Source organism: Salvelinus alpinus, chromosome 2 (genome assembly GCF_045679555.1).
Source record: "Salvelinus alpinus chromosome 2, SLU_Salpinus.1, whole genome shotgun sequence".
Taxonomy (NCBI): domain Eukaryota; kingdom Metazoa; phylum Chordata; class Actinopteri; order Salmoniformes; family Salmonidae; genus Salvelinus; species Salvelinus alpinus.
In genome coordinates, this window is record NC_092087.1 from 63,486,308 (window position 1) to 63,503,368 (window position 17,061).

General features: G+C 41.8%; 1 protein-coding gene across 1 annotated transcript in view; it reads right to left on the reverse strand.

The window, feature by feature from the left end:
* bdh2 (3-hydroxybutyrate dehydrogenase, type 2) overlaps positions 1–16,179 on the reverse strand; it is a 28,755-nt gene extending 12,576 nt beyond the window's left edge. The window contains exons 1-3 of the mRNA XM_071387470.1: positions 16,068–16,179; positions 9,853–9,955; positions 8,822–8,900 (exon numbers count right to left, since the gene is read on the reverse strand). Of these exons, the coding sequence (XP_071243571.1) occupies positions 8,822–8,900; positions 9,853–9,924 (151 nt within the window). The 5' untranslated portion in view covers positions 9,925–9,955; positions 16,068–16,179. The remainder of the gene's footprint in view (positions 1–8,821; positions 8,901–9,852; positions 9,956–16,067) is intronic.
* Positions 16,180–17,061: the final 882 nt, after the last annotated feature.

A 17,061-nucleotide genomic window follows, 5' to 3' on the forward strand; every position in this document is an offset into this window, starting at 1 on the left:
TGTGCAGTTGCAAACCGTAGTCTGGCTTTTTTATGGCGGTTTTGGAGCAGTGGCTTCTTCCTTGATGAGCGGCCTTTCAGGTTATGTCAATACAGGGCTTGTTTTACTGTGGAAATTGAGACTTTTGTACCGGTTTCCTCCAGCATCTTCACAAGGTCCTTTGCTGTTGTTCTGGGATTGATTTGCACTTTTCGCACCAAAGTACGTTCATCTCTAGGAGACAGAACGCGTCTCCTTCCTGAGCGGTATGACGGCTGCCTGGTCCCATGGTGTTTATACTTGCGTACTATTGTTTGTACAGATGAACGTGGTACCTTCAGGCGTTTGGAAATTGCTCCCAGGATGAAACAGACTTGTGGAGGTCTACAATTTCTTTTCTGAGGTCTTGGCTGATTTCTTCTGATTTTCCCATGATGTCAAGCAAAGAGGCACTGAGTTTGAAGGTAGACCTTGAAATACATCCACAGGTACACCTCCAATTGACGCAAATTATGTCAATTAGCCTATCGGAAGCTTCTAAAGCCATGACAATTTTCTGGAATTTTTCAAGCTGTTTAAAGGCACAGTCAACTTAGTGTATGTAAACTTCTGACCCACTAGAATTGTGATTAAGTGAAATAATCTGTCTGTAAACAATTGTTGGAAAAATTACTTGTCGTGCACAAAGTAGATTTCCTAACAGACTTGCCAAAACGAGTTTGTTAACAAGAAATTTGTGTGGTGGTTGAAAAACGAGTTTTAATGACTCCAACCTAAGTGTATGTAAAAGTCCGACTTCAACTGTATATAGTGTATGAAAGTTTGGCTTGGAAAGTTTTTTTGCCTGGTCACAGACAGCTGATTAGTTGTGCACAGAAGTCATCAAGCGAAAAGAAAAGGTGACTAGGAGAGCGCGTAGATAGTTGCAAGAAGGAATTATACACAACGACCAAAGTGATCATGTTGTTTTATGTGGCTGCTATGAAATTGAACTGTGCTTGCCAGTGATCAGGGGTGTATTCATTCCACCGACTGTTAAAAACGTTTCTTAAACGGAAGCAAACTGAACAAAAACGGGGAAAAACATACCTGAATTTGTCCCAAAAAAACTCTAATTTGCAACTGTTGGACTAATGATTACACCCTAGATCAGCAAGATGCAGGTATTGAATGTCACTATCTGTCACCTTGATTATTCAACATTCGACGTGTGCACCTACGTTGTAAACTTTCATTTATAGGCTAGGTTGTAGCAACCGCATGAAGCTGCAGGGAAAATGTGAGTATCATGTAGTAGCCTAAACCTATTGATGTTACACTGAATGGAATATTAATAACGGTCATCCAATATGCTGTAAAATAAATAAGGCCATGCTCAAAATTATCATCCTCCCTTAACTTACCGACTACCACTGTTTAAATGTCCATACATTGGCAAGGCCTAAAAAATACACTGCTCAAAAAAATAAAGGGAACACTTAAACAACACAATGTAACTCCAAGTCAATCACACTTCTATGAAATCAAACTGTCCACTTAGGAAGCAACACTGATTGACAATACATTTCACATGCTGTTGTGCAAATGGAATAGACAAAAGGTGGAAATTATAGGCAATTAGCAAGACACCCCCAAAAAAGGAGTGATTCTGCAGGTGGTGACCACAGACAACTTCTCAGTTCCTATGCTTCCTGGCTGATGTTTTGGTCACTTTTGAATGCTGGCGGTGCTCTCACTCTAGTGGTAGCATGAGACGGAGTCTACAACCCACACAAGTGGCTCAGGTAGTGCAGTTCATCCAGGATGGCACATCAATGCGAGCTGTGGCAAAAAGGTTTGCTGTGTCTGTCAGCGTAGTGTCCAGAGCATGGAGGCGCTACCAGGAGACAGGCCAGTACATCAGGAGACGTGGAGGAGGCCATAGGAGGGCAACAACCCAGCAGCAGGACCGCTACCTCCGCCTTTGTGCAAGGAGGTGCACTGCCAGAGCCCTGCAAAATGACCTCCAGCAGGCCACAAATGTGCATGTGTCTGCTCAAACGGTCAGAAACAGACTCCATGAGGGTGGTATGAGGGCCCGACGTCCACAGGTGGGGGTTGTGCTTACAGCCCAGCACCGTGCAGGACGTTTGGCATTTGCCAGAGAACACCAAGATTGGCAAATTCGCCACTGGCGCCCTGTGCTCTTCACAGATGAAAGCAGGTTCACACTGAGCACATGAGCACATGTGACAGACCTGACAGAGTCTGGAGACGCCGTGGAGAATGTTCTGCTGCCTGCAACATCCTCCAGCATGACCGGTTTGGCGGTGGGTCAGTCATGGTGTGGGGTGGCATTTCTTTGTGGGGCCGCACTCCATGTGCTCGCCAGAGGTAGCCTGACTGCCATTAGGTACCGAGATGAGATCCTCAGACCCCTTGTGAGACCATATGCTGACATATGCACATTTGTGGCCTGCTGGAGGTCATTTTGCAGGGCTCTGGCAGTGCACCTCCTTGCACAAAGGCGGAGGTAGCGGTCCTGCTGCTGGGTTGTTGCCCTCCTACGGCCTCCTCCACGTCTCCTGATGTACTGGCCTGTCTCCTGGTAGCGCCTCCATGCTCTGGACACTACGCTGACAGACACAGCAAACCTTTTTGCCACAGCTCGCATTGATGTGCCATCCTGGATGAACTGCACTAACTGAGCCACTTGTGTGGGTTGTAGACTCCGTCTCATGCTACCACTAGAGTGAGAGCACCGCCAGCATTCAAAAGTGACCAAAACATCAGCCAGGAAGCATAGGAACTGAGAAGTTGTCTGTGGTCACCACCTGCAGAATCACTCCTTTTTTGGGGGTGTCTTGCTAATTGCCTATAATTTCCACCTTTTGTCTATTCCATTTGCACAACAGCATGTGAAATTTATTGTCAATCAGTGTTGCTTCCTAAGTGGACAGTTTGATTTCACAGAAGTGTGATTGACTTGGAGTTACATTGTGTTGTTTAAGTGTTCCTTTTATTTTTTTGAGCAGTGTATATATATATACTCTTAAAGTGGGGGGTGTATTAGGCCCTATATGTACAATTATATAACATTGAGGTCCTTGAATTACAATTAAGTGCTTGAAAAGGTCTCTGAAAGTCCTTGAATTTGACTTGTCAATGTCTGTATGAACTATGCTAAAAGGATGTATAGTCCTAGGCTGTATAGGTGGAGTTATGGTCCAATTTGCAAGTACACACGTGGAACTGCATGAAAATAGTTATTTTAGTTTCAAACCATTTAGAAATGTTGATCCCAATGTCACACATTGGCCCCAATATTTATAGAAAGACCCATATATATTTCCTTCCTTAGATAAAACCATTGGCAGAAACTTTGACAGGGAGCCTCCCGAGTGGTGCAGCGGTCTAGAGGTTTCACTACAGACACGGGTTCGATCCCAGGCTGTGTCGCATGAGGCGGCGCACAATTGGTCCTGTGTCGTCCGGGTTAGAGGAGGGTTTGGCTGACCGGGATGTCCTTGTCCCATCGCGCTCCAGCGACTCGTGGCGGGCCGGGAGCTTGCATGCTAACTTTGGTCTCCAGATGTATGGCGTTCCCTCTGACACATTCGTGCGGCTGGCTTCCGGGTTAAGCGAGCAGTGTTTCAAGAAGCAGTGCGGCTTGGCAGAGTCATGTTTCGGAGGACGCATGGATCTCGACCTTCACCTCTCCAGAGTCCGTACGGGAGTTGCAGCGATGGGACAAGACTAACTACCAATTGGATATCATGAAATTGGGGAGAAAAAAGGTATAAAAAGTACCAAAAGAAATCAACTTTAACAGAACATTCTAAATTAACCTCAGTAGATAGAATAATATCCCAGTTTCTTTAACCGGCATATTATCTATTGTCAAAATGAATATATTGCCACAGCTGAATTTCTGTAGTTTACAGAAGGAAAGAAGTAGGAGGACTATCCGTACCAAACTTGTATTTCCAGGCACGAGCATTTCACCCCATCCTAAATTGGTTTAGACATGATTTTTCTTAGTATAGAGAAATATGCTGTCTCCTATATAACTTAAACAATGTAAACTACGCTTTGGTCCCACTATTGCTTACACAATTTCTATTTGCCGCAAAATTGAAAAACATTTTAACTCGGAATCAAAATGGCATGGCCATGCTCCCAATATTTCACAATAATGCCTTGCGATTTGGAGGGTGGCCTTTTGCATCCCCTCAATGGTCCAAATGTGGAATCCGTACACTTACAGATATCATGGACAGTAATGGTTTGAGAACATTCCAAGATATGAAAGATACATGTACATTACCAGGCAACTCCTTTTTTCTATATTTACAACTTAGGTCAGCTATGCTGGCTTATGGAGTTCCTTGGGAAACCAAACTACCGAACCATCCAATTATGGGTTTTATAAATAAACTCTGGGCTCCCGAAAGAACTGATCTCAAAAATATATAAACTTTTGGAAAGTTTATGAGCTAGCCATTAAAAAAAGATGTCCACAGATCTAATCTGTATGTCCACAGATCTAATTGAATCGGAACAACCCTTTAACTGGAACAGAATATGGAAAAAATATTACCTTGGTATCCCGTAATCCGAACTATTAATTTATAAATGTTACATTTGTTCGCAGACTGTATTTAACACCAAGGAAAAACTTTTACGATGAAATTGGCCCCAACTGTTCAGTGTCCCCTAAATCAGGTAGGCACATTCCTTAATATGATGTGGGAGTGCCCTTTAGTTCAATTCTTTTGGGGCAAAGTTAAAAGTTATTTAGAAGTGCATGAATTCAAATATTCAATGCTTTGCATATATTACGTTTCTTGCATTAGCATCGAACAGCCCCCGTGATATGCAACTTTTCAGGGAAGCTAGAAACCAATATACACAGGCAGTTAGAAAAGCCAAGGCTAGCTTTTTCATGCAGAAATTTGCTTCCTGCAACACAAACGCAAAAAAGTTCTGGGACACTGTAAAGTCCATGGAGAATAAGAACACCTCCTCCCAGCTGCCCACTGCACTGAGGATAGGAAACACTGTCACCACCGATAAATCCACTATAATTGAGAATTTCAATAAGCATTTTTCTACGGCTGGCCATGCTTTCCACCTGGCTACCCCTACCCCGGTCAACAGCACTGAACCCCCCCACAGCAACTCGCCCAAGCCTTCCCCATTTCTCCTTCTCCCAAATCCAGTCAGCTGATGTTCTGAAAGAGCTGCAAAATCTGGACCCCTAAAAATCAGCCAGGCTAGACAATCTGGACCCTTTCTTTCTAAAATGATCTGCCGAAATTGTTGCAACCCCTATTACTAGCCTGTTCAACCTCTCTTTCGTGTCGTCTGAGATTCCCAAAGATTGGAAAGCAGCTGCGGTCATCCCCCTCTTCAAAGGGGGGGACACTCTTGATCCAAACTGCTACAGACCTATATCTATCCTACCCTGCATTTCTAAGGTCTTCGAAAGCCAAGTCAACAAACAGATTACCGACCATTTCGAATCCCACCATACCTTCTCCGCTATGCAATGTGGTTTCAGAGCTGATCATGGGTGCACCTCAGCCACGCTCAAGGTCCTAAACGATATCTTAACCGCCATCGATAAGAAACAATACTGTGCAGCCGCATTCATTGACTTGGCCAAGGCTTTCGACTCTGTCAATCACTGCAGACTCAACAGCCTTGGTTTCTCAAATGATTGCCTCGCCTGGTTCACCAACTACTTCTCTGATAGAGTTCAGTGTGTCAAATCTGAGGGCCTGCTGTCCGGGCTTCTGGCAGTCTATGGGGGTGCCACAGGGTTCAATTCTTGGACCGACTCTCTTCTCTGTATACATCAATGATGTCGCTCTTGCTGTTGGTGAGTCTCTGATCCACCTCTACGCAGACGACACCATTCTGTATACTTCTGGCCCTTCTTTGGACACTGTGTTAACAACCCTCCAGACGAGCTTCAATGCCATACAACTCTCCTTCCGTGGCCTCCAATTGCTCTTAAATACAAGTAAAACTAAATGCATGCTCTTCAACCGATCGCTGCCTGCCCGTCCAACATCACTACTCTGGACGGTTCTGACTTAGAATATGTGGACAACTACAAATACCTAGGTGTCTGGTTAGACTGTAAACTCTCCTTCCAGACTCACATCAAACATCTCCAATCCAAAGTTAAATCTAGAATTGGCTTCCTATTTCGCAACAAAGCATCCCTCACTCATGCTGCCAAACATACCCTTGTAAAACTGACCATCCTACCGATCCTCGACTTCGGCGATGTCATTTACAAAATAGCCTCCAATACCCTACTCAATAAATTGGATGCAGTCTATCACAGTGCCATCCGTTTTGTCACCAAAGCCCCATATACTACCCACCACTGCGACCTGTACGCTCTCGTTGGCTGGCCCTCGCCTCATACTCGTCGCCAAACCCACTGGCTCCAGGTCATCTACAAGACCCTGCTAGTTTAAGTCCCCCCTTATCTCAGCTCGCTGGTCACCATAGCAGCACCCACCTGTAGCACGCGCTCCAGCAGGTATATCTCTCTGGTCACCCCCAAAACCAATTCTTCCTTTGGCCGCCTCTCCTTCCAGTTCTCTGCTGCCAATGACTGGAAAGAACTACAAAAATCTCTGAAACTGGAAACACTTATCTCCCTCACTAGCTTTAAGCACCAGCTGTCAGAGCAGCTCACAGATTACTGCACCTGTAACCAGCCCATCTATAATTTAGCCCAAACAACTACCTCTCCCCCAACTGTATTTATTTTGCTCCTTTGCACCCCATTATTTATATCTCTACTTTGCACATTCTTCCATTGCAAATCTACCATTCGTGTGTTTTACTAGCTATATTATATTTACTTCGCCACCATGGCTTTTTTTTTGCCTTTACCTCCCTTATCTACCTCATTTGCTCACATTGTATATAGACTTATTTTTCTACTGTATTATTGACTGTATGTTTGTTTTACTCCATGTGTAACTCTGTGTTGTTGTATGTGTCGAACTGCTTTGCTTTATCTTGGCCAGGTCGCAATTGTAAATGAGAACTTGTTCTCAACTTGCCTACCTGGATAAATAAAGGTGAAAAAAATTTTTTTTTGAAAGTGGATACATTTACAATTAGAAATTATAACAGAATTATCGACAGTGAGAATTTAAGGTGCTAATCAAGGAACAATTGAGGCCTTGACATATATATACACACTTGACTCTAAAGAACAATCTCAACTAAAGCCCCACACATAAATTATATAACTTATTTACTTTTTGCCTTCAGGCCCACGGGGTGGTACGTTTTGGATAAGTATTTAATTATCCAAAATCTGTATCCTATAGGTGTACTATAACTTTAATAGCGGATGCATTCTAACTTATGTTGCATTCCTTTGATCAATTTATTCTCGCTGTTATCAAAAATTTCTAAGCACGTGGGAAACCCAGTGTACCTTCAGAGCGCGACCACAAAATGGAAGGAAGAAACGTGTAGGCCACAGGCATGAAATGTTGAGATGTAAGTATTGACTTGCTTTATCCACTAGGACATGACACCAGATGGTATATAATGCATGTATGAACCATACAAAAGGTACTTCGTGTCCAAATCGTGAGATTTGAAAAAGATCCCGCTGCATCTCTTTAATACATTAGTAGGTGTGGGAAGTGTGGGGAAGATGAACATGCACGGAAGGAAGCGTTACACTGTCCCTTTTAAGTAACTCACTTTGAAAGGAATATCTACCATAACCAAACAACCATGCCTCAAATAAAGGCATGGTTGGGTAATGTACTGTGATCAGTGCACATGTGTCATAGAAATTCATTTAAGCATTGGAATGTATTGTAATAAGAGCAGTTCGTAACCCCTAAAAAAAAACTACAACTACCCATTACACCTAAACAGTATGGTTAAAGATTAAACCATGGACATTGTTTTAATGCAGCCTTTGAAAATACCAGGGTTTTGCTGTCCTCAAAAGGTAAGCGTTAATAACTTAAAAGGGGCAATCTGCAAATGGTACATAAATTTTGCACTTTTAAATTAATTTACTTATCATATCCATTCCGATCCAATGTAATTTCATCTTTGTGGACTGGAACCATCACAGAATTGTTCACTCAATAGCCCCCACTGCAAAGCACAAGTTCAGGCTGCTAATAAGCTATTTGCAACTTCCCGTTTATTTAAAACGTTATGGTTAATTTGCTCATGTAAAAATGTCACCCTATGTTTGCAATATTGAACAATTATTTGGTTTAAAATTTAACTGGGTGTGCAGAGCTATGGCTGAGTGGTAACTCTCCCTGTGCTCATCACATATGCAACTCCCCGCCAGAGACCGGGTTTCTTTCCAGAGTTAACCCTTCCAGGTTTCTCCCCTCTTTTAAATGTATAATATGTCTAAAGAAAAGTTAGAAAATGTGAGACTGCAATTCAAAACAAAGTGGCATTTCCCCAGATGACATGCTTCTTTTGAGCCTAAAATGAAGAAAATTGAAGCAAAATTGTAGGAGATCCCACTGCAATTTTGTGGCTCACGGTATAATATAGATACCCCATCAGAACCCAAAATATAAGCTTATTTTACAATTTCTTTGTAAAGAATGTAATTTGTAAACAACATGGCTTTGAATTCTCCAGCCCCATCTCTCAGCAGTTCACCAAAACAGTGGCAGGGCTCCTACTCTGTAGAACAGAAACATTCATTGGGGTGTACTGGGGGTATTGCATTCAAACTAATGTCTTGATGTATTTTAAGATTTGATATGAATGAAGGGCATGCCTTAATTCTCAGGATTCCCAGTAAATGATGGTAGTAAACAAAAATAAACTGTACCAGGGTGGACATCCAGTTCCTTCAGCTTCTCTCTATTGATATCTGTTGCGGTGACTTGAGCTCCTTCTTTGGCAAAGGCCTACAGTTAAAATTACAGAATATTACTTTCATGGTTATTTACTGTTCACTCAATATCAGTAAAATGTTCAAATGAATACATCGTGACTACTTTACATCATTGTACAAGTCTTAGAGTAGGGGTAGGCAACTAGGTTTAGCCGCGTAAATTGACTGCAAGTAAACCCAAATAGATGCAAAATTATCATACCTTGATTGAGACATGATCACATAGGTCTCTATTTGTAGGAATAGTTTGGAATGGAATTCTTGGTTAGTCTTCGGGAGGCCTAATAAAAATGCTAATAGCACGAATTTGGCAAGTGGGCTGCTTGTTGCCGACCCCCATCAGAGGGTGTTTCTGAGAGCCTTAACAATCAAATTCACCATATCTACACTGAGTGTACAAAACATTAGGAACACCTGCTCTATCCAAGGCAGACTGACCAGATGAATCCAGGTGAAAACTATGGTCCCTTATTGGTATCTCTTGTTTAATCCACTTCAAATCAGTGTAGATGAAGGGGACGAGACCGGTTAAATAAGTAATTTCAAGCCTTGAGTCATGGATTGTGTGTATGTGCCATTCAGAGCAAGACAAAATATTTAAGTACCTTTGAACGGGGTATGGTAGTGGGTGCCAGGCGCACCGGTTTGAGTGTGTCAAGAATTGCAACGCTGCTGGGTTTTCATGCTCAACAGTTTGTGTATCAAGAATGGTCCACCATCCCAAAAACATCCAGCCAACTTGACAACTGTGGGAAACATTGGTGTCAACATGGGCCAGCATCCCTGTGGAACGCTTTCAACACCTTGTAGAGTCCATGCCCCGATTAATTGAGGCTCTTCTGATGGCAAAAGGGGGTGCAACCCAATATTAGGAAGGTGTTCCTAATGTATTGTACATTCAGTGTATATTTGTTTAGCAAATGTAGCCTAGCTGTGTGGTGAATGGTAAATTAAGTAAATATTACAATGGCTGCAGCTCTTCCAATGCCCTGGGCTCCTGCTGACAACACAATGACTTTCCCGTCCAGGCGGCCCATGATGATGCTGTATTTAATTCTACAGGCAATTCTGCAGACGAACAAAAACAATGTCATTATTGTTGTTAAGATCACAGTCAAGGTAGTAGAGTTGAAGTTGCCGTGGTGGATTTATTATCCAAAAACAGTGGTGGAAAGTTCTTAAATACACATTTAGGGAACATAATGCTTTATTATTGTGAAATGTTTGATGTTTGTGTGTGAAAGATGTTTTTTGGTTGGGTAAAATTGCATTATCAGCTGCAGCAGGTATTCTCACACCACAAAGCCCTATACTACATACTTGGTTCGAGATAGCGAGGTAACTTTGGTCAAATCTGAGTTCAACTCGGGATAACCAGTGCCACGAATGTGGCTCACTTTTTAGCCAGGTCAATGTCTATGGCAACGAATCCTTCAGAAATAACCTACGCTGGCCCACGTTAACTCAGGGCTAACAACATTTTTCGTGAATGACGTGTCTGAGCCACGAGTTGAGGACGAATGAAATCAGATTCCCTTCTACTAAAGATCGTATCATTCCCTTCATTTGAGGAAGACTGATTCAATATTTTATTCATTAAATGTTTGTGTCTTTTTTATGTCAAAATACCTATCGCATTACACATTTAGTAATGACAGAATGCATTTGAAACTCCATGCACAGAAAAAATTGTATGACTTTATAATTACTATAATACAATTATTTATTCCATAGCAGTGGGGAAAAAGGTGCTAGGGTTGTCCCCAACAATTAAAATCTTGGTCAACCGAAAGTCGTCTATTCTTTCGACCAATCGGTTGGTTGAAATTCTTAAAAAGTGTATTTTTCCATAAAGTGATAGAACGGTGCCGGAGGAGATAACTGCCGTTTTACGGGCACCTAACCAATTGTGCTATTGTGTGTGTTTTTTTTGCATAATTCGTAACTTATTTTGTACATAATGTTTCTGCCACCGTCTCTTATGACCGAAAAGAGCAACTACTCACCTCGTACTTGACTAAAAATTTATTTTTTACGAGTCGGACGCAAAGGATTTACTTCAGACACCCGACAAGGCCCAAATCCCTGTAATTCGCATGAGAAAGAGACAGAGTTATCGGGGACGTAGGTCGGGGTGCCTTCTAAGGAGCCGACAGCGAGTGGGTAATCTGCCTAATAGGACTGATGGTTGAGGCAATGTAAAATCATTGGACAACAAAATAGACGAGCTATGATCACGAATACCCTACCAACGGGACATTAAAACTGTAATATCTTATGTTTCACCGAGGCATAGCTGAACGACGACATGGATACAATACAGCTGGAATGGTTTACGCTGCATCGGCAAGATAGAACAGCCGCCTCCAGTAAGACAAGGGGTGGTGGTCTGTGTATATTTGAAAAACAACAGCTGGTGCACAAAATCTAATATTAAGGAAGTCTCGAGGTTTTGCACCGGAGGTAGAGAATATCATGATAAGCTGTAGACCACACTATTTATCGTAGCTGTCTATTTACCACCGCAAACCGATGCTGGCACTAAGACCGCACTCAATGAGCTGTATAAGGCCATAAGCAAACAGGTCATCCAGACGCAGCGCTCCTAATGGCCTTAAAATCTGTTGTACCTAATTTCTACCAGCATGTTAAACGTGCAACCAGAAAAAAGAAGAATAATTGTATTTTTTAAACTCTAGACCACCTTTACTCCACACACAGAGACGTGTACAAAGCTCCCCCTCGCCCTCCATTTGGCTAATCTGACCATAATTATATCCTACTGCTTTGAAAGGCTGGTCATGGCTCAGTTCAACACCATTATCCTAGAAACCCTAGACCCACTCCAATTTGCTTACCGCCCGAACAGATGACGCAATCTCACTAAGCTAAGGACCCTGGGACTAAACACCTCCCTCTGAAACTGGATGCTGGACTTCCTGACGGGCCGTCCCAGGCGGTAAGGGTAGGTAACAACACATCTGCCACGCTGATCCTCAAGACGGGGGCCTCTCAGGGGTACGTGCTCAGTCCCCCCCTGTACGTCCTGTTCACCAATGACTGCATGGCCAGGCATGACTCCAACACCATCATTAAGTTTGCAGACGAAACAACAGTGGCCTGATCACTGACAACAATGAGAGCCTATAGGGAGGTCAGAGACCTAGCCATGTGGTGCCAGGATAACAACCTCTCCCTCAACGTGATCAAGACAATGGAGACATTTGTGGACTACAGGAAAAAGAGGACCAAGCACGCCCCCATTCTCATCGACAGTGGAGCAGGTTGAGAGCTTCAAATTCCTTGGTGTCCACATCACCAACAAACTATCATGGTCCAAACACACCAATACAGTTCTGAAGAGGGCACGACAACGCCTATTCCCCCTCAGGAGACTGAAAAGCTTTGGCATGGGTCCTCAGATCCTCAAAAAGTTATACAAATACACCATCGAGGGCATCCTGTATGGTTGCATCACTGCCTGGTACGGCAACTGCTCAGCCTAAGACCGCAAGGCACTACAGACGGTAGTGCGTACGGCCCAGTACTGGGGCCAAGCTTCCTGCCGTCCAGGACCTCTATACCAAGCGGTGTCAGAGGAAGGCCCTAAAAATTGTCAGAGACTCCAGCCACCCTAATCATAGACATTTTTCTCTGCTACCGCCACGGAGCGCCAAATCTAGGTCCAAAAGGCTTCTTAACAGCTTCTACCCCCAAGCCATAAGACTCCTGAACAGCTAATCATATCGCTACACAGATTATTTGCATTGTTGTTGTCCCCCCACCCCCTTTTACGGTGCTGCTACTCTGTTTATTATCTGTGCATAGTCACTTTAACTCTACCTACATGTACATATTACCTCGACTAACCTGTGCACCTGCACATTGACTCTGTACCGGTACCCCCTGTATATAGCCTCGCTACTGTTATTTTACTGCTGCTCTTTAATTATTTGTTATTTTTAAATTATCTATTTTTTTGTCAACACTTATTTTTCTTCAAACTGCATTGCTGGTAAGTAAGCATTTCACTCTAAGGACTACACAGGTTGGATTCGGCGCATGTGACAAATAAAAGTTGATTTGATTTAATAGACACACCCTATGTGTTTAAAAAAAAAAAACTACATACATTGAGCTTGTCTGATGCTTTAAGGTTTGATGAAATAAGTCAAATTCCTCAAGAGGACACCAGAGATCTAGATAACCAAAAAAAAAAAACTATTCTCCTCCCGCTCCTGCTGGCTTTCACAGATTATGCCATTACTCTCCTGAAGTTGCCAGTAATAGGCTACACAAGGAATCGGCAACCTTTCTCATATTGAATGCCAATTTATCTTACAATTTCTAACGATCTGCATGCCAGTTATGGTGTTCATGTGCAAATTTTGTCGTCTTCTTCATATCTCAAAATCATTGTCATGTGGTTAATCAAAATTCTATCCAAATGACACAAACCTAAAAAGTTACTTCTATTTCCAACAACTAAAAACTTGTTGGAAATGTAGAAAATAAATTAGAAAATATCCTGACAAAAATAAATATATTATAAATCACATTGTTGAAAACAGGCCATGTGTAGCCAAACTTGAAACATTGTATAAACTATTAACTTGGGTCCAGCCCAAAGCTTGCAAAATTGAATAAATATTCTGGGCACCAGTTAGCTCGAGACAGATACAACTGTAGGCTATTTGCGCAAGGGATAAGAAGCAGTGCTTGACTTGGGCAGGAGCTCACCGGAGCTGATTACCAGCACTTCAAATTGTCTACTGCTGTTACTTTTATAGAATATTAGTTCAAAAGTATTGTGGAGCTCCTGCACCTAAATAAACAGTACCAGCACCCAAAATGAGTACAGGGACTTATTTCAGTCCAAGTCAAGCACTAATAAGTAATCCATTTTGTTTCCACTGGATCAGAGCATGACATTTATCAAAATGGAGAGAGCTGGAAAGATTTTTCAAATACTTTGAGGAACTATTGTAATTCTCAATGGATGTAAAAACAGTCTGTTTGCTTGCTGTTTGAGGTGAAGAAAACATTACTTTGAGAAGCTTCACAGGTTGTGTGTGGTGGTGCGTTAAGCCAATCAGAAATACTATCAGATCCCCAAATGCGCACATTTATATGCCTACATTTCCACTCAGGCCAGGTAGCCTATAGGCCTACTTCTATGCATGCGTGTCCTTACTCAACATTGTCTTTTGTTTGGACCGCTCCTGTCAATGACTAAATTGACAAAACTTGTAAATGGAATGAAATAAACCAAAACTTGTTTCTCACAAGTGTAGCATAGGTTGTGCACTCTGCAAACAATGTGTCCACTCAGACAATGAGAACGGGAAGACTGGAATAATAATATTGAATGCATTAAAATAAATTACGGTAAGCAAAGTAACAAACATTGTAGATTAGAAATTATAGGGTTTAACGGTAAATGTACTACTGGTGATACGTAATAGGGAATTGATATACACTAACACTCAAATGCAAAAATTCACACAATGAAGTTATGAAACAATGAATGTGCACAAATTGGTGGGAGAGAGCACATTCTGGAGAGAGAAGTGCATTGTGCATCTGAGCGCATGTTCAATCCGACATCTGCATTAGCCATGCAGTATTTAAGGTGATATGGCCTCAGTAGAAGTCAGGGCATTCATGCGTCGCAGAGCAGTGCAGAGCTGTTGTCAAGAAAGTGAGTTTGTGTTCATACAGGATCCAATCATGTCAATGCGGAGCTATACAGAGCCCCCCGCTTTGTTAGAACATTTGGGAAGCGCATAGCGATGCGGTACGGAGCTCGATTTGGCATCTGCATGCCTTTGGAGGCTCAGCAAATGCGTCACACCCTCCATATGGAGCCTCCGACCACATTTTCGGATCAAGCATAAATTGGCTTTTAGTCTAGGCCTCCGCAATGATTAGGTCAGAGATGTGCGCAAATATACAGTACCAGTCAAAAGTTCAGACACACCTACTCATTCTAGGGATTTTCTTTATTTTTACTATTTTCTATTATATATTTGAGATTTCTCAAAGTAGCCACCCTTTGCAGAATACTCATTTAAGTTTATATATGGGTTAAATGGAATAGTAACTGAAATATGGACACTGACTGTAGGCCTACAACCTCTCACATAGCATAATATTAACTCCAGCAGAATTATGCATTTCTTGCAGTAAAATTATACAAATGTTAATTATCTCAGGAACATGAGTGGAGAAATATGATTTCTTTCTTTCAGCATCTCTAGAGAAAATACGAATCTGGTGTAATGTGTTATCTTTGACACTTATGGAAGCAGACAGTATTTCAACCACAAAATATGCACCCAAAACTAACAGAAGTCTAATCAGAAATGTTTCTTCATTTTCTCAGCTTTTCATTTCCTTAAAACTGGTCAAACTGATGACATTTGAACATTTGGCAAAGGACCCATCTTTCCACTGTTTTGGAGTAATTGCGTTCTCCCCCGTCCCTAAACAAAACATACAACTTTACCGGTGTCAATTAGATTACTAATGCATTCATTTTATCGATGTAAGACATTCTGGTGAGCACTACTTTAGTCTTCTGGGGCAACAAGTTATGACAGAAGAGAATCTACATGCATCAAACTATAGTTGGAAATTAGCTACTGAACAAAAATATAAAACGCAACATGAAACAATTTCAAAGATGTTACTGTACTTTCTTGTTTAGTTACATAAACTGAAATTAGGTAAACGATTAGATTTTAGCAACCAGGAAATGGCTGAGCGATTTCTGCATAGTGCATCAGAGGTAAGGTCTTTGGACTAAGGAGTAATGTTAGGCTCCTTTAGTACCATATTGGGCTAGATTTGACAAGAATTGAAGGCATGTCAACCTCATCTCTTTTTTTACCATGACATTTCCTCTCAGTTTAAAAAACACTGTCCTATAGTACTTTGTTATTCATTTGCAAGTTAATTCAATAGCTAGAATCATACTCTTTTGTTTGAACTATTCAGCGTGCAAAATTGTTGTTACAAGCAAATACTATTTTGATCTACAGCAAACGTGTGCAACGGAGATACATTACATAACGTTATATTTGCAATTAAATATCTAACTATTCATATGAGTGATACATGCTGTTTCGACCGGGCAAAAATAACTTTGTAGGACAATTTTGAACTTTAAACAACTTACTAACGCTCTGCAACGACAATGAACTTCAGTCAGGAGATGCCTCGTGCACATTTACTAAGTTCCTATTGGCTTCTGTAGAAGGAAGTAGCTCGTGAGCTGATTCTTCTTCTTTAAAATTTGCACTTGTGGATCGTAACCAACTGAAAGGTGCATACACCGCCACCTACCTGAAAGGACAGCACACCACCACTCAACACACCCTGTAACTCTATCACCATATTCTGTAACTTAACCCAGTATTTCTAATAAAATAAAGCATTACAAACCTTACTAATCCCCCACCCAAATCCTATCCCTGGCCAATCTCTCTAACCCTATCAAACAAACTCTCCCATCTAAATCTGTGACGGAGCTGGCAGTCACTCCAAGCACATAAGTTCAAAATACAACTACACTCAAAAGTAATATTTTTTTTAATGAATATTAATTTAAAACAGATGGGGTGACAAAGAGGATAGAATATGCTAAAAAGGCTATAAAAACAAGTAACACCTGAACCTTAAAGAGATAGCAGGTCTTGCCTCTTACCACAGGGGCTCCCAAGTGGCACAGTGGCCTAAGGCACTGCATCTAAGTGCAAGAAGCATCACTACAGTACCTAGTTCACATCTGGTCTGTGATTGGGAGTCCCATGGTGCACAATTGGCCGGGGTAGGCCGTCGTTGTAAATAAGAATGTTCTTAACTGACTTGTCTAGTGAAATAAATACATTTTTAATCTCTGTCCCAAACGACTTCTTTGAGGTTTAACAGCAGTTGGCATTCAATAAATGTTGCATTACCACACCTACTAGACTGGAGTATAAGTCCCTTATACTTTGCTTGAAAAAACAAAATAAATCAACAAATACACTACACACTAAAATCCCACCACCCTACTCCACTATTTAAATCTCTCTAGTCTTTCCTTGGGCCAACAGCCTGAAAGGAGGGCACACCACCACTCAACACACCCTGTAACTCTTCTCACGTCAAGTCTCATACACCCAAATACC